This window comes from Platalea leucorodia, assembly GCF_965183815.1.
Source record: "Platalea leucorodia genome assembly, chromosome: 5".
NCBI classification, from domain to species: domain Eukaryota; kingdom Metazoa; phylum Chordata; class Aves; order Pelecaniformes; family Threskiornithidae; genus Platalea; species Platalea leucorodia.
Window position 1 is genome coordinate 96,441,862 of NC_138827.1, and position 27,265 is coordinate 96,469,126.

The 27,265-nt window shown below is 35.9% G+C and overlaps 1 protein-coding gene across 1 annotated transcript in view; it reads right to left on the reverse strand.

Moving 5' to 3' along the window:
* The window catches only part of LRP1B (LDL receptor related protein 1B), a gene marked incomplete at both ends in the record, with an annotated part of 755,097 nt that overhangs the window by 12,053 nt on the left and 715,779 nt on the right, over positions 1-27,265 (reverse strand). The window contains 4 exons of the mRNA XM_082312062.1: positions 9,321-9,425; positions 10,045-10,219; positions 14,677-14,838; positions 25,005-25,169. Coding sequence (XP_082168188.1) covers positions 9,321-9,425; positions 10,045-10,219; positions 14,677-14,838; positions 25,005-25,169 — 607 coding nt within the window. The remainder of the gene's footprint in view (positions 1-9,320; positions 9,426-10,044; positions 10,220-14,676; positions 14,839-25,004; positions 25,170-27,265) is intronic.

Genomic DNA, 27,265 nt, shown 5'->3' on the forward strand with positions numbered 1-27,265 from the left:
TTCACTCAAGACATTCGTATTATCAAGAACTGTGAAGAAAGAACAGTGACAATGCCTAATCTGAGGTACACATAAACAAATACAGATGGAAACAGATGGGGAGCTTGAGAGCGAAGGACAGGTTGGAGTCAGCTGAGTGGTGCAAGGCGCTACAGTGAACATCTTAAGGTGCAAATCTCCAGTTCCCAACAGAATCGGTGAACAGATCAAAGAGCAACTATATCATAGAGAATGCCAATATAAAAACTGAAAGTAAGTGTAATCAACAAAGGTTGTACATGGTGTGCTGCCAAGGTCGTTAATACGACTATCCTACAGCTCGCTCTGTTACAGTTTAGCTCTACATTTAGAAAGAGATGACTGCTTGGGAAACACGTTCTGAGATACAGAATGCCCACGCAATAGGAATTATTTATTTTGAGGAAATAGTATTATAGAAGAGAAATGTTACAAAAACTTCAAACTGAAATTATAAAGATGTCCCACTTGTAATGAGGAATATTTAGAATTAAGATATTTACATTTCAGAGATTGATCATGCTGTTGTTACAGAATCTGTTCATGAGCGAAAATGTCTCTCTCCTCTATTTTTGTATAACCCTTACAGGTCAGTGCACTGAAACACTCTAAATGCAATTGTATGGACACTTGACCAAAAGGAACCATTTGATTATGAAATGTCTAAACAAACAGAAAAAACTAGTAAAAAGGCTAATTTGGTGGCAGTGTGCAATTTTTTTCGTTTTGTTTCTCTTTTTTTCCCCCTTTTTTTTTGTGCTACAGGTATTGCCATAAAAATATAATATAGCAGGCCTAATATGCAGTTAAAAGTGCTTTTGTAGACAACTGCTTTCTAACTCAATATACCAGTGTGTATCAAAAAAATGACAGAAAGGAGCATTGAAAGATTAGCCTAGAAAGTATAACAGAATCTGTGAAACAGTCATTACAAAATAGAGGTGGAAGGGGAACTGAAAATATTTCTTACCTAGAGATGATATTTCTTCATTATACAAAGTAATTTTCTAACTTTGCTTTTCTTTTTAGTCACAACATAGATAGTAATGTATAGTAAAATATCCTAAAGAAAGTATTCAGCCTCACTATTTTAAGAACATTTACATTAAAATTCCACTGGAACATGTCTTATCGTTAATATTAAAACTACATGTAAGAGGAGAGAAGAGGACACCTGGATTACAGTTATTTACTATCTGTATCAAATTGCATTGAAAGACAGAAATCAAAATAATCCCCCTTTTCCCCCAAACTCTGTAGGACGACAAAATCCTTGCATTAAACTAAATCACTAAACTATTTCTTATAATAAATTTAGCAGTACTTTTGGAAGTATGCTTTCTTCATACAGGTAGCTGATATTGTAGAGTTATACCCACAGATAAACCCTCAAGGATACAAAGAAATTTTGTAACAACGAAAGACAAAAAAAGCCACCCCAACTTTGATCAGTAGCACATCTTGTACCTTCTCCTGCATTGTAGGGTTTAATTATTTTCAAATAATAATTTTTCCTTAATATTTTATACAAGAACAGACCACATTTTAGTACTTTTGCCTAATGAGCATCACTTGGTATCTTTATAAGGAAAACAAAGTGAAAGAACTCCATGTAGAAGCTAAGGGATAGAAACTCTATGTTACTTGAAAATGAAATACAGATTACCTTGCAATCCAATAAATTAAGAACAGGAAAATTGCATAACCCAAAAGCAGGAAAAACAACAGAAAATTACTTTTGAGGAACCCAAATAATCTTAAATTTAGTAACAACATACAGGAAAAAATAAAATGTGACTTTAAACATGAATTTAATTTGTGCATGACATTACTATATACAAATCAACATTCACAGTTCCTGCATGGTGTTCACTGTAAAGGAACAAGTCTTCAGATGCAACTCAGCCTCTATCATCCCAAGGTAAGAAAAAGTAGAAATTGAGAGTCATTAAACTTCATGCTATTAGCAATATGTGTACAGCATATATGCTATACAAGTATTAATATTATTAACATAAATATATAAAAATAAAGCATGTCTAGATGACTGCTACTGTAGCTGAAATTACACCGAGCAACAAAGCAAAAGAAGAAGAATAGACTGAGGTGGTAAAAATGGGAAAAGAATGAGAAATGACTGGATCAATAGGTATAGGAGAAATCACGTTTTTCTGTCCTCCTCATAGAGGCAAAGTAAGCACTGATATACAGCAGCTGCTACTATGCAAGTTTTATGTGAACAATTTTAAACTCATGGACAAAGTATATCTGCATTATAGCCTGGCTAGTAAGTGTTCAATGAAAAATATACATACTCCTCCAAGGTCTTGTCATTTCTTTATTTGACAACCACTCTTCAAACACCTGTTTGCATTCAATTCTTGAACTAATACTAGTTTGTGATACAGACTGAATGAAAGATCTTCTATAATATGAAGTTATATCCTGCTGATTATGTTCAAATTAAAGACATTTATAACAAAGGTATTTTTAGTTGAAAAAGAAAGCTCTCAAAGAACTAGCATAACATTGAAATTCCTGTTGTAATTATGATTGGGTAGCTCATTAAATATACCCTAGGAAATCATATGGAAAACATTTATTGAAAAATACTTGACAAAATTTTCTGTTCTCTGACTTAGGCTGCCTGTCATGGTTACAATTGCCTTCTACTCTTGGGCAGTCTTCTCAACGCTGCAATTGTTGTACGCTGCAGTACCTTTTTCTACTCAACCTTTAGAAACTGCCAGTCAGGGGATCACACGGTGCCGTCTTGCTCTGGTCCACTGGACTATGGGTGTTTCTTAACCTTTTTTTTTTTTTTTTTTTTGAACAGAGGGCTGCCGTAGTTATGAGTTTTACATTTACTTGTGAACTTGCATGTACTTACAGTATTTGTACAAGTCATACATATACTCACATAAAAACTGTTCATATTTATTTGAGGATTTCTCAATGAAAAGGAAAGTCAAGAGGGAGGTACAGCATCACAGGAATATGAGCTGGAGGGAAGCTCCTCCATCAAGAGAAATGTACTCTTTTTCTTTCTGATTTCCGTGACATAAACACATGCACATGGGCGCACACGCGTGTGTACATACACACACACACAGACACACGCACAGTGTCTCTCTCCAACCTACTGGAAATAAAGCTGGCAAGAACACCTCTCTTGTTTATTTCCCTCCTGCAGGAATTATTTTTTATTTATCCATGTCTCCACTTCCAAGTTCCAGCTTCTTGTTATCACTCTTAAGAAATTTCACAACTTGTTCTCTCCCCATTTGTTCACTATTGTCTTTAACATATTACTCTGCCAAAATTCTCAGTTTAGAAATGAAGTAATATGTTCTTTCTCCACCCTTCACTTTTCAGTTGCTTCTGCTACCAAAGTTATGCTTTCTTTCAAGCTCCTGTATGGCATGTGCCTTTTAATTAATCTGCAAGATCACTGATTTCTCTGTCTACTTTGCTCTCAAAGACATGCATCTGCTTACTGCAAGCAATTAAACTATCCAGGATGACTTATTCTTCATTATAATGAAGAAATCATGTTCATTCTAATGTAGAAATACAACACGTACAGCCTGAACTGCTCTGAAGAGTCAACACATCTAGCCATAGGCAACTGATTTAATGCTGTACATTGTCCTGTGAACTTCTCTCTGTTTCTGATGACACCTAGGAAACAGAGGCTCCAAACCATAGATACACAGAATTGCACACACCTCTATGCAGAGAGTAACCGAAGAAAGAATAAATTACTATCGTCTTAATTAGCCAGGATCATATAATCTTACTTGTTTCACCTTAAAGTCCTCAGCCACAGTCATGCAGCATTGCTCAAAAGCTCACTAAAGCATTTAAAAACTCTCTTGAAATTTAGTTGGCTTTAGTTAAGGACCAATAGGATTTATATCTTCTGCCAGTTTTGATTGTAAACTTATAACAGAAACTATCCTTCATTATATTTCTATAATGCCTAGTGTAAGGGGGTTATGATTTGATCACATTTATTTGCAGATGATAATAATAATAATAATAATAATAATAATAATAATAATAATAATAATAATAATAATAATAATAATAATAATAAAACCCACGTCTACGTGCAGATGCAAATAATAATAGTAATACAAAGATGGAATTATAGCAACCTATACTTACAGTGAAGGTATAAAAGAAACAAAGGTGAGAAAGGGTAATATTCTGTACTAAAGAAACTGATAGACCACTGCCTATGCAACAACCAATAATGATCTTGTGTTCTCGAAAGTTTTAATTTTTTTCCAACTGTCTTCATTGGTATAATAACAACATATAATCTCTCCCTAAACCTTTCTTCTCTTCCATGAATGTATATGCAGTTAGGTAATTAGTGAGAAGGAAACAGAGAGGTAAATAAAGGTAATTATTAAAACAAAAGATAGACTGATAGAACAGATGGAACTGACAGTATGTGAAATAAATAAACAGCAAAAGCATTTCTTGATTATTTCCCATCTGAATCTGATCTCCTGTTCATTCTGTTTTCAATGGATTTGTGAAGTTACTGGAGCAATTCAGACATACCTCATATGCTTCTAGCATTATACAGGACACACACCCCAACCCATTAGCGAGTAGTACTAAAGATATCCTTAAAAAACTTAGGATGTGAATACTAAAAAGATAGTAACTATATGTAAGATAACACTTCTTTAAAAGACACCCTTAGTGGTACATTTTTCAGAAAAGGTCAGTGCCTCAAATTTTAACATTTTGATATTAAGTTCTCTTGCAACCTTTGTTATTGAGCAAGAAGGACAATAAGGGGGGGGGGGGGGAGAATGTTCTTTATATTCCTAAAAATAATGCTAAGAATTAATAATCTAGATTGTGTAGAACCTTATATCCAAAGAGATATCACAGTATATTCTGTATATTTTAGAACCTGGCAGAGCATTCATTGAAACTGGGGACCAACTTCACAAAACCTTCCTTTTCTGGTGGCTTCTATGCAGCCACAGTGAGGCCTTAATTAATTCGTGAACTGGTTAGTTGAAAAGCACAACTTCTATTTCCAATGTGCACCTAATATTTACTGCATTCAGGTTTAAAAAAAAACTTGAGATAGGAGATAAAATAAAAATGTACCCTAACAGTACAGGTTGGTAAAAGGAGAGTATGTTCTTACAGGCTTACAGTTCCTCTGTGTAATTATGGCTTTAGGATTGCCCTTTAGAACAGATAAATCTTATTCTCTATTGTCTTTACTGAATGATAATAAGGGCTTGATTATGTATAAAGTCTGCATTCTCAACTGATCTGGCTGTGAGAGAGAGAGCAGTTCTTGCTGAATGACAATAAACCCAGCCATTTCCCAGTTCTTCTAAAAATCACGCACCTATAAATCAGAGACTGGTTAAGAAAAATGTTAGCCCTTAGTGTCTCTCAGAGACCAGAGACAGATGTCACACATAGCATAGCCAGACATGCAGGCTGGAGGGATAAACTATTTTCCTTAACAATGAAGCAGAACTTACAGAGAAATTTTTTGAGACTCCTGTTCGCTGACACAATGACTCTCGTGAAGCATGGGATTACTTCATTCCTTCCTGAGGTCTTCTACTTGCCCGTATCAGGTTGGTAAAATTATAAACAAGCTCCAGCTAAGAACTAATTTGGCGCCAGAAAAAAAAAAAAAGGCATTGGGAACAACTGGAGCTTGAACTGAGGTTGGTAAGAACTGAGATATATAGTTACACTTCATCTCTATCACCGTAACTCTCCAACTCCATGAAATAACTTCTATCGGCTTTGCTTCCCTCTCCTCTAAGCCACCTTGGCTTTGTAAAAAAAGAAACAATTTAGAAGATTCTCTTAACAATTCCTAGATACAGGCAGTGGTGGCCGTACTAACCCAACAATCAGTCCAAAGAGACAACAAGAACACTAGTTCTATCTATACTTATATTCTGAATGTGAAGAAGTGAATTATGTACTTATGTATGACACATGGAGATACAAACTGTTCCAAGCAACCATGTCCCACACAAACGCTGATCAACAGACCCACTCCATACTCTTCAAAGTTTAAGAAGTGGTAGTTAGTGGAAGACTAATCTACTTTCCAATGGGGTTATGATAGCTCAAGTCATAGAGTTTCACTGCTGAAGAACACTGACAAAGGAATTGTGACCATATTTTTTAAAAAAATTAGAAGATTATTCACCATACCTAGTCACTGTCATTGCTACCCACCAGACAACCACAGCACATCCCCACAGCATTTTATGTTTTCATAAAACATGCATTTACATGAGATAAGATTAAAGCTGTTGGAGTTTCATATTTTATCCCAAGTGTAGGTCTTAGGCTCATGATTTCAATTCTGACTTTTGCATCACAAGTGTTGAGGAAAGCTATGTTCATCTGACTGGTACTTCATATCTCTGGGTATGTTTGCCTTACAGCATTTTCAAAGACTACAGTTGTTTCTTTCCCTGATGAGGATTAAAATTTTCTCTTTAAGAAATAGACCCAAAATCCTTCAGAGAAATACAGCATACAAATGTATCTGTTTTATACTTTTCTTTTTTTATCAGAGAAGAAGTCAAAGTATGATGTAGCTCACATCGTTTTGTTTAGCGGTTTCTATTTTACAGCATTATTTCTATAAAGTTAACAATGGACTTATGAATACAAGCTTAACTCCTGAAGTGGCACCTAAATAGCTCTTCTGTACCTTCCCCTGTACAGATAAGAAATAGGAAGTCAGTTTTGGACGACAGAACATGTGCAATGTCACTGTTTGCTAAACTTTATGCTGTGTAGGATTAACTTGGCAAGATATCGCAAAATATGAACAATAAAAGCCAAGTGGCATTTTCAGTATTTTCAATTCACTTATTAAAAATAAAACTTTTTATTTCTTCTTCCAATGATATAGATACTCCAAAAGTATGTTTAAATATACTCATCAGTGCAGCTATCAAAGGGTAAGTGTGTATTATAGAAACGAGCCCCCAGATTAAGTATATATTGTGAAATGTATGTGAATGTGCATGACTTGAACCAATGAACTGTGGCCTGAAATGATGTCACAGAATGTGCAGCATTAAGTGGAAGGTTAAACCTACTTGCATCTCGGTTCATTAAACGCAGTTAAAGTGCAAATTCCCTCATTCTGACAGTAGTAATCACAAGGGTTCACTTTCTGGTCACAGCGCTGACTTTTAAACCCCACAGAGCATCTGCAGAATTTCAGTAAAATAGACCTATATAAATATTCTACCTTTTGCTGAACAGATTTTAAACGCAATATATATATAATGATGGCAAGAGACACACGCACATACACAGGCACACACCCACAGATAATAAAATTAATACTCTTGTTTTTCATGGAAGGTCCAATCTGACTGTACTGAAAAGTTTGCTCATCAGCGTTGATCAAACACTTTTAAAACAATGGGCCTACACTAACTGATGGTTTCAGGAATCTAACATTCTTAACAAAGTATTATTGGCAAATGTACTATACATTTGTATTGATCAATCCAGAGTGCAGTGGCCTTAAAAATGTTCATGACTGCTTTCTTAGCATAGCTAACAGTGTTGACATATGCTGCAGCATTTATGTATTGTAAATCCATCCACAAATTAATGTATGAAACTTATTTTCTTTGAGATGCTATGGTGTTCCATATGAATTTGAAAAAGAATATGCCAGTTTTATAAGGAAAAAGAAAGGAAGAATCACAAGCTTCCAAAATAGCTATTCTAGGTGTTTAAGCAAATGAATCACCAGACTTAATCATCATATTTGGGCCTTACATATTATAGCTGTGATATTCTCCCTTTGCTGAGATTTATGAGTCTCTCTCATCCTCAACTAAAGACATTTAAGGAGATACAAATAACTGGTAAAAAGGGCTGGCTCAAAATAATAATGAAAGAGAGACATAGGCACTTAAAGCATTTTCAGCTGAATAAGGACTGCCATGCCAAACTGCATTCCACTGTCTCTAACCCCAAAGCTGCTAACACGTATTGACAACTTCTTTTCAATAGTATAGCAACTACAGTTTTGCCCCTTTGCACATTGAGAAGTGCTTGAGCTCCCACAGGAGGAACAGTTGGTCCATCTCTTACACTGGTCAGCCTACAAAATCTAGGCATTTCTCTATGTAACTTCCTTGAGAGCCTGAATGCAACAGACACTCCCCTTTTAAGTTCACCTACCTCATACACATCAACAAAATGAAGGGATGGCTGTATCTGTATTTACAAAGTTGTAATGCCAGATCCCTTTGGACAACAACTTACTTATGTCACCCTGGAAATGAGACGCTCGAGTCCAATTCTCTCTTCCAACACCTCATACGTTCCTGGAGGATGCTCTGACCTCCAGGTTGTGCTGGGAAGTGGAAGACTATTCCACAATGAAGCTTTTCAGCAGCGCAGAAAAGATTAGATCATTTATTAGGCAAAAGTGGAAAAACAAGGAGTATGACTAGGTAGCTCAGTGTGTAACTGAGAGCAGGAAATAAATTAGTTTCTTGCTACAGTGACTGCTTCTATATTTTGTATTTAGCAGCTGAAAAAGAAGATACACCATAGCTCTCAAGAAAGGACTAGAATGTAGACTTTTCTACCTCTTACGACAGTACCACCTAGACTACAGAATCACATTTCCTTTGGTATTTGATGTCTGGGCTTAAGAAAAGCATCCTGAATTATTCTCTCAACCATGGAGCAAGGTGGGAGAGAGCAATCTTACCACAGAACAGCCACGCTACTGTGGGCAGTGTGAAGGTTAGGGCAGAAAGAAGAGATACATGAGCATATCTTCAGACCCATAAAGGAAATAAACACTGACATTATTCTTCCTATTCTCTAGCCATCAGGAGGAATGTATTGGCCCACCTCTGACCATCTTTATAGGAGAAAAGACTTAATCCACCTTTGAGAAACAGGGGAGATCAACCATCCTGTGCCTCCTGATTCCATTCCTGAACAAATGCTTAAATGGGCTTTAGATCTGGCCTGAAATTATTAGAAGTCTCAAAAGATATATCTTTGTATCTATATGCATTCACAATATATTCCTTGGTTATATCTTTCAATACATATATTGCAAAAAGGTAGACAAAGTATTGGGTTACAGAAACAGCTAGAAAAAGTACTGTGAGTTATGACTGCAACCAGCACATTATATATCCTAGAGAGATCAAAAATACAGACACATGCATAATAATTTTCTTATTTGTTGGCACATAGATATTTCAATGATCTACACAATGCAGGATACTCACAGGCAGACAGGTATATTTGTCTCTGGGTCCAGTTGACATGTACCACCATTGTAACAGTAGCCATCACATAACTGACAGGTAGATGCAATCTTTCCATTAGTGCAACTGTCACGGTTAAGAAAAAACACAAATAGCAATCAGTATTTTATCAAACCTGATGAATTCCCTTATAATTATCTATATGTTAAAATATTGATTTTATAATAGGTATAAGATCCACTGGTTGCAAGAATTCTAGGTTTCCACCTTGAAAAGCTAGCACAGGCAGTGAGCTTTTTACACAAAATATTTTCAATCTTTCCTCTTATGAAAATAAACTATTACTATACAAAATAATCATTTGGCAATATAGCAGCACATCTTACTACATATGCTTTCATTAGTATAAAATACGTCTCTATCACTGTCACAGCTACTGCAGAAAGAACAAATTTCAACAGTGTGGTAAAACTTGACTGTTAACTTTATTAAATAGTCCAGTTTTTCCAAGTGAAGACCCATTCAGTCTCCTGCTACATTATGCTTCCCCCAGTGAGAAGTGCTCCAAAAGTTGGTTTAAAAGGGCAGGAACCAGTGGGTTTTGCGTGGGTAGGAGCCACACAAAGGAACTATTCTGATGTGACTGATTCAGGGGTAGCCACTGTGTAACAGATTTGAAGGATACTGCAATATAATCGATATAAAATATATAATTTTGACCATAACCACCTCCCCACACACTTACTTGCACACTATGTCATTACTGTCCTTGCTTATTAAGCAGTGTCCCCCATGACATCTGATACACTTGTCCACTTCGCATTTTGGTCCTTCAAATCGTACTGGACAGACACATTCTACACTTCCATCATCAGAAATAGTACATGATTCAGAATTCACACAATAATGGTGGCAAACATCTGCAAGCAACATGACAGCTAATTACTAAAAGACATTAAGGAGTATCATAGAAAAAATAATGCCTTACTTTTCTATGTTTTAAAAGGTACTATAATAAAAACAAAATGATGAATTAAGCTGGTGGCTCACTGGCAAATAGAAGAATCAAGAATACCCCATAAACAGATACATAATATATTAACGATGTAGTCTCGAGAAGTGAAATAGAAGGATAAACTCATAAGAGGTTTTTTTTTTCCTTCTTGCTGTCTAACCATTTATGGCATCATCCCACATACTATAAAGACTACTGATGAGAAAAGCAGGGCACTGTTAATGTATTTAATGGGACATTGGCTGAATAAAAATCTTCTGATACATTCACATTACCATTAACAGCATTATCCTAAACTGAAATGGAAATAGTATTTTGAAATAATTAAGTTTTATTTTCATTTATCCACATATTAAAATTTCATGAAGTTCTAATAATAATATATAAAGACATAATCCATAAGTTCTACAAAAAACTACATACATACTTATCTTTATAGACTGTGCAAGATTCCATTAGCTTATTTGACTGCTTAAATGCCAGCAGGACTGAGATTTCAAGTAGTGAATTCTTTAACTCTTTAGAAGCACCAGTAACTGTTTCATTCATACCCCTTTAAAAAAAACAAGTTGCCTAACTGAAGAAGCTTCCAGCGCTACAATATACTGGTATCTTAACATTTCGGTTCCTTTTTATTTATGTGATAGTGACAACTTTCTTTTGTTTTTTTAGTCATCATTTAAGCTCCTTAATGGGGCCAAATCATTCAAAGTCTCTATTTCTCTCTGTTTCTAATACTTTCTCCAGCTCTGTATAGTCAACACACGTTGAGCTTTTGGCAGTGTTCCTGATGGACGATGGATGAAGTAATTGATACATAAGATGTATTGATTCTGAATTATGCATCTGTATTAACTTAGAGTTAACCTGGTCCATATTAATAAAATATTACCTTTTTGACAAAACTAAAAAATTCAAGCCCTTTGAAGCTCAGGATATGGCTAAGGGTGAGTCAGTAGCAGCTAGAAGTAGGGCATTATCAAGCTGTTCACTAGAGAATGAAACCTTGGCCAAATGGCAACCTCAGCCCTGAGTCTGGAAGTGTAAACTCCCAAGCTGCCGTTTGAGGGGCATGTTGTAAGCAGCAAATTGGAGACTACTAAAATTGATATATTTTACTGAATGTATTCAGGATGGATGATTTGGGAGGGTATCTGTCTCACAAAGTGGGAAACATTTTGCTTATGCTTCTCTGTGCTCAGTTTTTCCCCCTCTCAGAGAAGTACGTACTGACTGCCATGCCATTGGTACTCACCATGCTGGAAGAGTTTTGCTAAAGGACAAAGCATGACTGTTGGAAGAGTTATTTCTGTTTGATTATTCACTGTATGTCTCCACCTATCTATGCAGGCTGTAGACTCATCTGCTTCTGGAATCACTACTGAGCAACCAGAGAGGCTTAAAAAACACTAAATGAAGCAGTCCGTTGTTTGCTGTTCCCAAATTCAAGGTACAGAATGGTAATTTGCAGCAGGGGGGTTGTTTTTTGAACAAAAACTACCATAGTTTGAAAGCTAATATTGAGAGATGTTTTATGAAAAAAGCATTGCAAGAAGGAAAAGTTTCCATGTACATTAGGACAAAGAAAGCCACCCCAAAACCTAGGAATAGGAAGTTCATACTCTAAAGCGATTATTGGCTTTTAGTATTGATTGTAGTCACAAACACCTTTAATCTTCTGTTGTATCTAAAATGCATATGCTACATGTGGACTGAAACGACATATTTTTTTTTTTTTTCTTTCCCCGCTAAAGAAAGGAATTTCAGTTTCAGGGAAAGTAACAGCTTGTGAGATCACTATATGCACTTTGAATGATTGTAACTGCGTGAAAACGTTTTCTATTTTTTAGGTTGTTTGGGCCTTAAATGATACAAGAAATGAACTTTAACTAGTCTGTATATCTTATTTCAGGAATTTAAAATAGGGAGTTATATTCAAATACATCAAATTCATGTGCATATAATAACATGCACAATGTTAGTAGAATTCTATGTAAATTCATTCACTTAAATTTATTTCAGCAGTGCCAGTGCCTTGACACGGAGCACACATTTTGGTTATTAGCCCTTATGTGAACTAATCACAGGAGAAACTCTGCACTGGGTAATTGGAGATGATAAGTATGAGGAAAATAAGGCCTTTGCAATCTGCCAATACTGCAAGTAAATGTCTTCTCCCTGCCATAAAAAACACTAATAATATTTTCAGCTTGGGAGCATGAGTAAAATACCTATGCACATTCATGTATCATCCTTTGCATATGAACTAGTTTCAATCACATCATAGAAAGACTGAAAAAGATATCTTAGAGGCAACCAATCTTTGCAATAATACTATATTAATATATTCAACATGCATACAAAGTGAATGTGATTAATAAAGTGAAAAATCATACATATGTGTGGATAAAGCAAAAAATCATAGATGTGAACTTATATACACATTAACAACTGTAAACCTGTACAATTTCATAGAACTGTTATTGGCAAAAAAAAAAAAAAAAACTCTAAAAGATTGTGAGACACTTTTTTTCCTAAAAGTATTAAGGTTTAAGTAAACAAAAGCTTAATTTTATTTTGTATTTTATAATGTGTTCGAGTCTCTGTATTGTGGCATTTTTCCAAAGTGTCAGCAGACAATCCAATCTGATAATAAGCATTGTTTAAAAAGTACCCCTAAATTTACATTTAAATGAATTCTTTAAAAAAAAAAAAGAAAAAAAAAAAAAGCTGTTTGCAGAAGCATTCAACTAGAAACAATTTGTTTGGTTTTGGGTAAGCCTCAAGTAAATATTTTTTCTTAATCTGTGTGTCTGTCTGGGCATGATTTATGTACTATACTGTTTTCAAATACCCAATTGTGTTTGCAGATAGTTATTTGTGGATCCATGCAGTTTGTTTAATACCAAGTGGGAGCGAATCACAATTACTGCTGGTTTTCCTTTCAAAGGTTTCAATTTATTTTATAGTCTCCCAACTGGAAATACATTCAGTTTACTTCAGTACAAATCCTATTTAAGATACACACTAACCCCTTCCTTGTTTGACAGACCTTTCACTAAAACTAAATACTTTTTGTATCTTGTAGATAATTCTAAACCAGACTTTTATAACAGCTAATTTCCCTTCCATTTTGTTGAAATCTAGCCTTCTTCAGCAAATTCACTGAATTATGTACAAAAGAGATCATGGCTTTCACATTTAATGTTCTATTCTATAACAAGCACTATGACAGTCCTGTATTTTAGAGTTTTATAGCCAAAGCCAAGCAGGAGTAGAAAAAAAGGAGATTAATAAAAAAATAATTCTGATCTCAGGAAGAAAAAAAAACAACCCAGTTTTAGGTTAGGGTTGCTAGTGAGTCATTAGTGAGTCATCATGTTGAAGAGACATGAGGAACACAAACTGTAATTTTGAAATAAGTGACCAAAAGAAGAAATTCAAGATTACGTTCAAATGACTTGAGTCACTGGAAAACAGATTATGGTGATCCATGCTAAGAGTAAGCATGGAGAGAAAAGAAAGATAAATGGAGGAAGAACAGAAGGCCTATTGGGTGATAATCATCTTTCCCCTCTCCTCTGTAAAGGAAGTAAAAAATTAGAGAAAGTTCTAAGAAGTGAGTGGAGCCCTTCTAAAGGAATGGAAACCTTTGGAGAACAGTATCTCAATGAGAAGAGACGGATGGGTCAAAGGCAAACTGGAGAACTTTAGATGCAGAGGATAGAACCTAAGTCCTGAGAATTAAACAAGAGTAATGCTTAGAAATCCTGATTTTCAATACTAGGAGGAGGCAGAAATCATACTGAAGGTGATCTTAGACTGAGCAAGAAGGAATACAGAGGCATGAAACTCAAAAGTCAATATGCTGCTTACTGGGGTTAGAAATAAAAACAAAAGGTAAGGTAGCAGTTGGAGATACAAGTGATGGTCGGCGAAGATAAAGGATACCAGAGAAATTCTTTAACCAACTACATCAATTCGCTATGTTTAGGTATTCCACCAGCATAAGATACCAAATATGAGAAGCTGAAGTAGAAAAATTCAACACAATTATCTCATTTCTATTGACAAAGTTAGCTGTCTTGTACAGCTCCATTGTACGTATTCATTCATGAAAATTCTAAAATAAATCATTCCTAAAAAGGCTTTTTGTTCTCCTACACATGTAGATGGATATTGTGGAAATATGTTCAAAGACCACTTGAATGCATCAGATTCCATTCCCTTAGCAGTATGAATCATTTTGGAGCTAAGTTTACCAATGCGTGTCGTAGAAAAATCACTCAAATCATGTTAAACTTCCATTTTGTAGAACTTTTATTATAAACCCAGATTTAAGAGTTTGTGAAGATTACTTACAATACTGACACCTGTCTCCTGTATACTCAGGCAAGCAGTTGCAAAAGGGCTGATTCCCAGCAGTGACGCTGCAGGTTCCTCCGTTTTGGCAAAAATGATTGCAGACAGTCTGATTGCAGTTTGGTCCTGTAAAACCCAGCGCACAGTTGCAGGTAGGCCTCCCTGTTTGAAACAAAGAAAACTATTTTATGATAAAAATAAACAAACATAAAATAATAATCAGCAATTTAAAGATGGATACATTTATCATAGTGGTAGCAAGTCTTAGGGTATGAGCCCAATTGCCTTTCTCTAGACACTAATAAAACATGCCTTTGCAAACATTGCTTGAATTCAGAACTTTTTAAAAAGCAAGTCAGCACTGTAAGATACGGACACCTCAAAAACTGCATCTATGCATTTTACACTTGTGCCTGTCTGGTCATTGACTCTTTATTTGGGTATTATTTTACAAGACAGTCTTACGTAGGAATTTAAGATACGACTAAGCTCTTCAAATTATGTTGCTAGGCTGGGTTCCACCAGGTGCAGAGGATAAATGTTTGTATAATCAACATCAACGCCTCTTCAGAATACACTCCATTATTCTCAAATCTACAAACCTTTACATATAATCACATGAATATACAAATATTTACTAAGGCACTGACAGCCAACTTTACATAACAATTTTTACTGAAACACAAATATCTGTGCCTATTTTGTTATCCTATCCCTCTCATATAATAAATACTGTAACATAAAAATTGCTGTCTTGCACCAGACCAAAGATGCCTGTAAGGTCAATATTCAGTGTCTGCAAAGTAGTGAACACCTAGGGATGAATATTTGCACAAAATTAATTCCTAGTCTATAGCTTTGTTTTTAAAGGGTTTTAAAATAGTGTTTAAAACCCGATGTGTTTTCCTCCTATGATTCTTCCTTATTGTAATTTTCCCATTTTTTTTCCTTATCTAAATCTCACGTCTAAAGGATTTATAACTTTGTTACAAATCCACTGTTTTATTAAACTCTTCTACTTTTCCCTGAGTTTTTCCTTAAGGCTTATCTTCTTTAAAACAAAGTTCTAGATCCCATAAATGTTTTTCCATTTCCTGACTTTGCTTTTACATCTTATTTGTAATCTGCTCTTCAAGTAAATGACCTGATGTGTCCAACTAGCCATCTCCCTTCTCACTTCCTAATAATCTATTCTCATTCTTGTTTACCTCTTACAAAACATTATTTTTCCCCCACTCTCCTTTCTTAAACCAGAGTTTAACACTTTTCTTCTTCCTGGCTTCCAAGATGGGTAAGGAAAGAGATGAAGATTAATCAGGACCTGAGGACACTTCTGAAATCAAGGGGCAGACAAGATGGTCTTCATTTGAATCATAAGGAACCCAACCTGCTGGCCAGTACAATCAAGAGCTTAACTGGGTCACTGCAGAGCGAGGGATAGCTGACAGGCAAAGACTCATCCCTTTGAGTAAAGTCGCAGAAATACCGTATCTCTGAGTAAGGGACCATGCATGGGCTAGCAATAGTCAAAGAGTAAATAGGTATCAGGCAGAACAAAACAGATGCCTCATAAGTAGACTACAGAAAACCCAAACAGAAACACACGTGCTTTACATAAATGGTAAAAGTCCAAGAATTAAGATGGGAAACCCAAAATGTCTAGTGTTGAATGGGAACATGAATATCATTGGCTATAGCAAATTTGGAGAAGGAAGGCAACTAATGAGTTATTGTAAAACTAATACACACTTCCTTGATATCTAGTCTTTGCCCGTAATAGAATAGGGCTACATGTTAAGAAGTGTTAAAGTCAATCAGATTAGCAAGTTAACTACATAATGTACTGTATGTGCAATGCAGAAGCTTTTTGGACTGGAATTACAGGCATAAACAGGAATAATAGCCTATTAGATTTTATTATTGACAGCCCAATCAAGATAATGATATGACTGTGGAATCCGAAAGAAATCAGAGGAAGTCAGGGAATACATTAATGATGAGAAACTCCAGTTATGCCTGCATTTACACTTGAAAAACTTCACACCATGCCATAAGGCAGAAATTAACTTCTTACATACAAATAATCCTACTTCATGAAGGGGTGGGTTAGCAAGCACACAAGAGAAGGAATGCTTGACTTGGGCCTGACTTGGTTTAAAACGTTCAGAAGAGCCAATATCCTAAGTAGTCAAATGAAATAACATTTACTGGTTACTTTTCCATAATAATTATCTCTCATCTTCATACTGATCTACCAGGAAATCCTTACTGCCACCTGATTTACTGATGCAATACGACCAGGTCCCTCCCTTGCTGTCTTCTGTCTCGTTATTTCCTCACAGTAATACAACGTCTGGTGTAGGTATCCACAACTACTTTCACATTTGCCTCCTGATGTCTTTCACCACAGCTGCATCTACAACTCTGAAATGTGCAACACTTCTTACCTTTTTTTTTTTTCCTTCTCTAATTCTGTTGGTTGTCTCATTAACATAGATTAAACTAAATATTCCATAAACCCCACAATTCTAATTTTCTTCTGGTCTGCCTTTATTTTAATACTACGTAATCATTTAATATCATATTTGTTGAAGGATTTTTCAATGCAAGTGAAGTGCCCTCATTTTTTCTACTCTTTCTGATTCACGCAGAATGATTTATTTATTCTCTCTTTCACTTACTTCTTACTCTTCTTACATGAAACCCTTCACACAATTCTATGCTATATTTTCTATTTTAAGCTATGCTAATTTAAAGTGTTTTGCAAATCATCCTAAAGGCCATGAGATCAGTTAGTCTCTTCCTCTAATGAGTACAGCAGGAACAAAACCATTGACTTAAAAATAGCTCCAAGTAGTTTAATATGCATCAGCCTGGTTATTCATATCTGTCCCCTGTGATCTAAACATTAAATCAAAGATGTTGAACTCACATGTTAGCACAGACTCTTTTTGTTTTTCCCCATGTATACACTTATATTCAAATTTCTCCCCCTAAGCCAAGGGGTTTCACATAATCCTTCATCTGAATCAGTATTTCAATAAAAACATTAAAATAAAATAGTGATAGAACATAGATCTGGAGGTTTGAAATCAATTTTTATTATTAATACTCCTCTATTTTTTAAAATGATGGGGCAATGATATTTTCCTAGTTTGTAGAAAAGATTATTCTATTCTTTGCTAATGTAGGCTGATAAATATGCCAAACTGCTGACACTCACATGAAAATTTAATACAGTATAGCCTAAACCCCATTTTTGTCACTCAATTTAACATGACTTTTAGTAGCATTAATAGTTCATTGCCTATTTATACACAGACTATTGGCATCTAAAATAATACTAATAATGACATTTCAATCTGCCTTATTCTCATAAATTATTGCCGATACAAAATAGTTCCAAGAACAGTTTAATAAACCTGCAGTATTAAACAATGACAAGCAATGCCATAAGGTTTTGTATCATAGAATCAGAATATTGATTTATGTTTGCAAAGGCAACAGTCATGTTAACCAAGATGTCGCATATCCTAACTAACAAACATTGCATGGTAATCTCATGCATAGGGAACTTCAGCATTTAAATGAATGTATCATAACTGAATGTATCATGAAGTCACGAAGTACCAGGATTAGAGCCGTACAGAGACAGAAGTAAAATTGTCTCTTAATTCCCAACCTTCACCACCACAGAAACGGTCACAACACATTATAGTATAGAAAAATATTAATAAGGAAAGTGGTTTAAGGAATGCTAACTGCTTCAAATTCAGATAACCATCTTTTGGTGTATTTTATGCAAAAATGGGCAAAAATAATTTTCTGAAAGAAAACACAAAAAAAATTTCCCTGTTTTGAGCTCTTCCTTCTTCAGTGCAATCCTCGACTGCATTTACTGTAAGAGAATAGTTGTCTTTTTCTCTGCCTATTACAGATTAGCATCCTAGCTTTCGCCTAGCCTCTTCTTTAATCTCTTCCCTAACATAATAATCCCAAGAAAAATATCCTGTTTCAATTACCTATGTTGAAAAATGTTGTTTGTCAAAGTGTCAAGGAGGACAAGGTAGCAGCACATTCTCAGCATCTCCTGTGCAAATGTTCCAATTTCAAGGCCACAGCAATAATACCGAGAGAGCAGGAAGCACCCTTTTTTTTTTGTTCAGGATTTCTTCACTCTCAGTGATTTACAACTGATGTGCCTGTACTTTGCTATTTACTATCTCTAATCCAATTCTTGGATACACTGAGTATCTCCCTATATGTATATGCAAGTGGAAACATAAAGCATGTAGTTCCTCTATTGATGAGACTATGTTGTATTTAAAATAATGCTAAATAACAATTCTAAAGAAATGAAGTGCATAGAACACATTAAAGGGTGCCTGGTAAGACATATAAAACAAGTAACAAAAATAATAATGAAATAGAAACAATGCACTTGAAAGTCACTATTCCCTGAAGATTCTCTATGTAGCCTCTCTCCTAAAAAATAAGAACAATAATTTACAGATTTTTTAATCTTAATTCTAGAATGGATAGAACTTGAAACAAACATAACATTCTCACATATTACTTCAAATGTTTTGTACAGAATTTAGTAAATTAAAGGAGACTACTTTATGGTGACCCTAGAACATGTGAAGTTATTTTTGGCAGCAGGACATGAACAAACTATGTGAAGGTTTTGGCATGAAGATGAAATGCAGTTTCCCCCTTTCTTAAAAAGAAAAATCATCCATAAGATGATGATAGGGATCAAATTCCTACAATGTTCAATTAGATTCTGATGACAGAGACTGTAGTTTCTCCCAGTTTGCCAATTTAATTTGCTATATAATAGCAAATAACTTTTCAAATACTCTTCAAAAATAGCTAATAAATATTTTAGTGCACTGTTTCTGTAATATCTAGGTGATTTCTTTGGGGAATCTACTCATATACCTTAAACTCCTATTTACATTTATTTTGTAATGAACAGAACACTAAGGAGACCAACTTTGATTTGTGCTATTGCCTAAAAAACAGAGAAATATTATGCATTTTATATGACCACATAAGGTATTTTGCAATTAAAAAAAATACATATTTTAGGAAAATAGCACTATTTTTACAAGCTTTCTGAAAGTTTCAAAAAACGAGATCATCCAGATGAATGCCTGCACCAAGACATAGGTTATTTATTTATTCCAGTCAATAAATTCACTACCAGCAATGTGTGTTTTTAAGTTGTTATGTGTGAATATGCACATTTAATTTGCATATTTCACTTGCTGTCACTATTAAAGAAAACAATGCGACACTACACCAGCCTACTTTAAGTAATATCATGTCTTCTGGAGTAGTTACCAGCAGTCTGTGGGAATCACAATAATTCATTTCTGTGTGGCTGATGAACCATAATTAGCTTTACTGAACCAACAGTAGCAGAGAGAAGCTGTATCACTGTACATAATTAGTAGGCGAGCCGATCGGGATCAATCCCAACAGATACACAGTCTTTCCATGTTGTGAAAGAAAGGGAGCAAAGAACAATCTCTAAATATATGAGAGTAGTCTCAAAGGCTGCTCTTACTAAGGCGGGTTGTGGTGGTTCTGTTGGGACCCTTAGATCAGCTGTGCACCAGACCAGCCAGCCTCAACATCTAGCTAAATACCACCCCTCTCCCCTTCCCACAGCCCCCGTCCTGGGGACAAGATGATGCAGCAGCCCCCTTTGAGATTACTGGGACTGCCATGCCATTGGCAAAGCAAACAGGTTCTTCACTGACAGTGTTTTCAGTATGCACCATCGAGTCCCAAAATCAACTTGTTTTGCTTATAAAATAGAATATAAAATAATATCTGCTTTATATAGAATTATTTTTGAGAATATTTCATCAACTTTCATTTAGTGGAAAGACAATAACTTTTTACTCATTTGGATACAAACATCACAATTCTATACGGTTAGACATACTCTTCGTACTGTAAGTATAGTACAATTATGTATTTATCTAATTTTGTGAACAGTTAGATCTAGTTAATGTGTTCAAGACATGCATTAAATTATTGCTCCAACATTTTTACTTTAAGCTGTAAGGAGAAAGGAAGTCCATTTTTATGGTAACGTTTATTTTTTTTCCAAATTCCCATTAATTTGGCTTACCGGAAAGTGTTCATTATTATACCCAAACTTTTAATTACGTGTCTCAGATGCGTACTTTTAATTAACTGATGACATTTTCTTTGTTCAATTATTGTAGTTCAATACAACTGTCATAAACTTATAAATTTTAATTAAAGCTGCCCCAATCTCTAGCTATATAATGTTCACATAGGAATTTGCCAAAAGGCTTAGCAGTAAGTAAACCAACAGCGAATAATCCCTGAATTGCCAGTGGGATTTGTTTAACAAATTAACATTTGTGTGCAGATAATGAGGTTCTACAACTTAACACATCCAGCAAAGATTTAGCACAATCATGTCTTAAAAAATTAGTAATACTCTGCAATTTACTTAATTAGTTATCACATTACTATTATATATTAGGTGGTGAAGAAGAGCAGGATTTACACATTCACTAGAACACACATTCAGTAGAAGAGCATTTCATATGGTGTGTCATTTTATTTATATCAGAATATGACAAAAGGTTTGTTTTCAGGATCTCTCTTCCTCGGTTTACCAGCCGGAAGCCAACAGCAAGGAAATTCCCTGACTCCTAGGGAAGCCTCCCAGCAGCGGGGACCCTGCAGAAGCTCTTCTCCCTGTGAAGCTACACTTAGTGGCAGTCCCTAGGGTTTCCAAAGGGCGTGCGTGTAGAATGACACTTGTTAGATCGACTGCATCAAAGCTGTTGGATAATAGACAAGAACTGACAAGCGCAATTGGAGCTTCTAAGAAAGACCGAGTCAAGCAAACTGAAATTATCACAGGTCATTTATATTCTGCGGATGGGATTTGGATTGGCACTCGCACACATACGGCTTCTGCAGCTTCCAGAGGAAAAAGCTTCATCATTTTGAACAAAAATAAATTTTAAAAAAAGATAAAATTAGGAAAATACGTGCAACTTGATTGCATCAGTCTAGCAGGACAGTTTGATGAGGCAATTGTATAACGGATCAGAAGTATAAATGTTGCTTTTTGAGGAAGTGCTTGTGAGCATTGTAGTACAGGAGGCAGTATGCACAGATAGCAGCAGCACAGTAGAAGAAATTAAGATGATATTGAGCTTGACTTTATTTTAAAATAGTAATTTTATACTTTCCAGAAATGCGAGAGAATACTCTACCAAAAAAAAAAAAAAAAAGCGTGCAATGTACCTATTGCTAGCAGACAGGTCAACCTGGTAGGACATAATATTTTAAATCTATGCATAATGTCATGCCGAAGTTTTACAACCATTAAGGAAAAACAGAGGAATTCCTGATAATAAAGAACCTTTATATTCCTACATGTTGCAATGTGCAAGAATAAAGTAACATATACACTAATGACTCTCATATGAACCTGACAAAGCAGGTCAACTCTGCCTTGAAGGCTGACACAACGAGAAGTGAGTGAATGCTGCTCTGGTCTGGATTTCACACCCTCAGTCCAAACTGGGAATGCTGTGTGCAGCCCTTGATGCTAAACATGCACTCACTGATGCAATGACCGAACGACATGCTTTGCACAGTGGTATATTTGACTGGAATGAGGAAATGATTGTTGCAAAAACACTTGAGGAATTAAGCTTTGTTGATTTAATTACAGTTTTCAATGCTTTTGGGGCCTCCAGTTTAGCTTCCTTCTGTAAGATACATAATGGCTTTAGTATATCATGGATTAGATTGAACTAGGATAAGGGGACATCTCACTGACACGCTAGTTTGTTTCAGTAACACACGATTTATGGCCTGAAATAGATAAGAAATATAGTCTGATAAGAAATAGAGATTTACAGGGTCCAGGGGCTAAGCATGCAAGGAAGATGAGATGCGGATCAATTCAAAAATTTTATCTGGAATGCTGGATGGAGTCACTTTGATTTAGAAAGATAGACAGTCAGTCTTCCACATCTCCAGCACATGAAAGTTATGGCATAGCCTTCAAGGCATGGCGACCCTCATGAATTGGAAACGGCAGATAGGAAATCTGGTTAACTTTAAATATGTTTATTAAAAATCCGATGAAACTGGGAAGGTGGACACAGCACAGCAGAAGAATATTCCTGTTAGCAGGTATGCCCTGTAAGAGTCATCAGAACCAGCTCTACGTTGGTCTTGGCTCATAAAGGCTTGGCACCCTTTGGCCATGTGTGGTACAGTAAATTTTAGTTGCAGTTAAAGGTCTGGATTCCCAAAAATCAGGCAGTTGAACAATGAAATGTGGGCCGTCGTAACATCCATGCTGGCTCTCCTGATGCATTTCTGGTGCAGGCACATTGTCCTGTTTGAGACCAAGGAGAAACAAGGCTAATGCCTGCATCTCCAGGCCCTCTGTAGCAGCTGGGGCCATGAGTAACAATTTAGCAGAAGTATCTTGTAGTATCTGCTCATATCTCTCCTTTACTCACTGGTGACCAAACCTGCTACACTAATTATTTCAGCAAGGCTGAGAGATTTCAGAGGCTGGATTTATCAGGGAGGGAAAAAAAAATACCCCAGCGATAGCATAGCTGTGTGAGCACAGCAAGTATTAGGTGCCTGGTAAAGAAAACACGAGCTGCTGGAGGTGAGTAAGCCCTATGGCTACTGCCGAAAGAAAAGGATTAAATGAAACCCTGAGGTCTCCACAGGATTCAGAACTAAGCTGAGTTCTAGGAGCCGTTATTAATTTTATGAAGACTTTTAACTCTACAAAAGTATCAATTAAATGCCAGACGTGTAAAGATATGGTAGTAAATATCCTCTCTTCAGATGACAGGGAAGTTCTGCACGTCATTTAAATCACCCGTGACTTACTTTCATTCACTTGCATGTCCTCACTAAACACGTATTGATCTCACTACATTGAGAAAAATCTCTGCTTATTATTTGTGTCAGTAGTTCCATCAGCTGTTAGAAGCAGTTTCAAGTATAATTAATCAACTTCAAGTTCAAGTATTCTCATTTTATAATATTTAGTCATTATTAGTGATGTTAACTATGAACAACATTATTAACCCTCAAGTATTCAGAACCGAAAAGTCTTGTTTGGCACACAACAGATTGCTAGATTTGCATTCACTTGGATTTTTGCCACCGCATCTCAGTAAATAAGAGAAGACTCCAGAGAAGTCAGCATAGTAAGTGAAGCTAAATTACTAAACTATATCAGCTAAAGTTAATTAGTAAGGAGTCCTGAGGAAAACATTGAGATCCAAGCCCCCTCTGTCACAGAGACTAAGATACATAATTCTGCATTACAGGGAGCTCGCTCTGTTTGTGCTAAACAGTCACAAACTCCTCTTCTAAAGTCAGGTACTGTACTTTTCTTTCAGAGACCAGAGTGTTGGTCATTTCATCACATAGGAGAGAATGATTCACACCATCTTCAGCAGCTGATAAGCTTCTGAGAAGAGATGAGACAGCAAACTCTTCTCCAGCTGTTCTACTTTGAATCAAATATTTAAATATTCCTTGGAGCAGAAAATAGAATTCAGCTTCTCCTTTCTCACATAATTACTAAATTTTAGAGTACTTCTTATCATACTTTCCCTCTCTAGCCCAAACACTAATTGCATTATACAAGCTACAACAGCCTACGTGTTAGGACAAAGATCAACTGCCAAATACCCGTGTTTTGACACACAGGATAATCTCCCTGAAGATAAGAGATGGGATTTCAAATTCCTTCAGGAAAACAAAGGATCTGAATTCTGATCAAACAAATATTCCTGAGAATTAGATGCGTAAAATGCCTACTTTGTGAATTCCAGTAAGACAAAGGTAAAAGCTTGAGGTCACACAACTCTCTAATTTAAGGAGATATCTCCGTGTATACACCTAAAAAATTGGAGGAAGAATTGAGATAAAGAGAGACCAAGATGTGTGGGGTGCTTCCAGATGTAGTTTGACTGGACCTTACGCTTTACAATTCCATTTCTACACCTCAACATGTGCGTCTTTATACTTTAGACTTCTATGCTCCCTCTTGTGGGATGCAGCTTAATTCTGCTAAAACACCGAGGTACGTGAATGAAAAGCACTATTGATTATAAAGTGTATGTATGGTATATACTGCTATGTTGCACATAGTTTAAGTATGGACAAAGCAAATAAGTTACCAAGAGAAAAAAGTATCACAAACAAAGAATAAATTCAAGCATTTAAATTAAGGCAGGTATAATAGTAAGATACAGCTGCTCAGAAATATTTACCAAGGAGAGATGCTCCACAGGTTCCTCCATTCTGGCAGTAGTTGTAGCAATGGTTAGTTTCACACCTTTCACCGGAGTAACTTGGCCAGCAGTGACATCGGGGATCCCCCTTCTCGTTTATAATGCACTTTCCTCCATTTTCACAGGTTAATTTACAGGTATCATCTGCAGCAAGAGCACACACACACACAGAGTTGTTTTCAACAATTCCATTTTACGTAACTGGCAAAAGAGAACTTTGCATCTTAAATAGAGCTACAGATCCCTGTCAATGAGGAGGAAAAAAATCACTTTTCAAAATAGATAAGTAAACTATCACTTCTGCTTCCACAGTGCTAAAAAAAATACACTTAGGAGACCGTAAGCCCTCCCTGAGAGCTGCAGAGTTGGTGGGGACTGCACAAGCCTGTATAGCAGGGCTGTGAGCTTGTACCGTACCGTGCTGGGGGCCTGTGCTCAGCAGTTATGCTTCATCCAAATGATGCCACAAGAAAGTTGACCTCCTTAGGACGTAACATAGTAATGACAATATGGGTTCTTGCTTGAAACTATCATTCCTAGTTAGTTTATGAAATGAAAAAATGAAAGTTGGTTTCACCTGGGGGATCTCAGAAAACTTCTCAGTAATTTTCCGGTGACCTCAGCCTTTTCCTGTTTGACTTTTTGGATCTCTCTTCCACTCTATTAACTAACAACCTTCTTAACTAAACCCTATCCAACGTATCTAAAAGAAAATTATTCAGCTTTTAAATCCTCATCACAAATCGATGTTTGCATACTAAGTTGTTACTCCTAAACCATATTTTCTGATTTATTCTTTTTGTCATCTGCTCAGTCTGTAAAATCACTGAGAAGAGATACTGCCTGCTGCTCTGCGTTCACCGAGTCCTTATGGCAGTGGTGCCACCGTCTTAGCGGTGAGGTACGAGGTGACACAAATTCCGATTAGGCCAGATTCAATCTTTCTATAAAGCTGTTTTGCAATTAGAGTTGTGCCTGTCTTGGAGACACTTTGAAAAAGAAATCTCTATTCATTTCAGTGAACAAGATATAAAATCATTCAATGACACCAACAAGAAATTTATAGACTAGCACGCATACAATGCCCAAACATCCAAATAACTGTAATCCTAAAGAAACAGACAAGCACCTTTCCAGCCCAAAGCATGCTTTCAGCAATAAGGCCTTTCATTTCTCACATAGCAAAACAAATCCTGTGAAGCCAGACTGCTGCCTACCTAATCCAGCATTTGTACATGGTTTTTAACAAGAGGGATACCACAAACCCTGAGAACTCTTCAGTAATATATTCACCAGCTGCCGATGTGTTGCTGAATTAATCTGTTTTACTTAACCAACTAATAAAAAAGAGTCAAGGTTCCCACTTGTCCTATTGAGGTCTGACATTGACTGGCAGAGGCACACCAACTCCTCTTTTTGATGTTTAAAGAAATACATTGTATTATAGTGCAGAATTTAGGAATGATGGATATCCTCTAGCTGAATAGTTTTCTCCAGCACGGACTCTGCAAAGTTCAGTAATATAACTGTGCTGATGCAGCAGCCTTTTCTTTGGATGCACCCAAATCTCTCTTTCTTGCCCATGTACGCCCTTCCTTGGCAGGGTCTGGCTGCCTCCGTTCACGGCGTGTGCTGAGATGGTGCAGACATGTAACCTGGGATCAAACTCATTTAAACAAACCTTCTGGGAACTGATCATCTTTCAGGCAATTGCGCAGATCTCAAATTAAGCTGAAACTAGACAACAAATCTAAAAGTTATTGTGGGGAACTGACTGGCATATCATTATTTCATGTGTTTACAATAAAAACATGAAATACCACAGGCTTTCAATTTTTTGGTATCCACCCTGGATATATACATCTGCTGTAACAAAGCTACTTTGTATTTGGGAGTTTGAGGATGCCTCAGCATCTTATTTATTTGGGCAGTTCATTAAATTGTTTGATGTTTCATGAACCATTCTTCAGTTACTCATTATAGAAGTTGTTTAAATGGATAATGTAGCATATCTTATTGGAGAGAAGGTCTATTTTTGTTTTGCTTATCTCTTTTACTTATCATTAGTCATGAGTTTATAGAGCAGAACTTGGTAAAAACAGAATAAATAACACTGAAGTACAGACAAGTGTTCATTTTTATGAACCTTTCTGATAGCACATTAAAAACATATTATATATATCTTCTAGAGCAATTCTGCAGAATTAAGATATAAAATTTGAAAAAAAAAGGAAATTAAG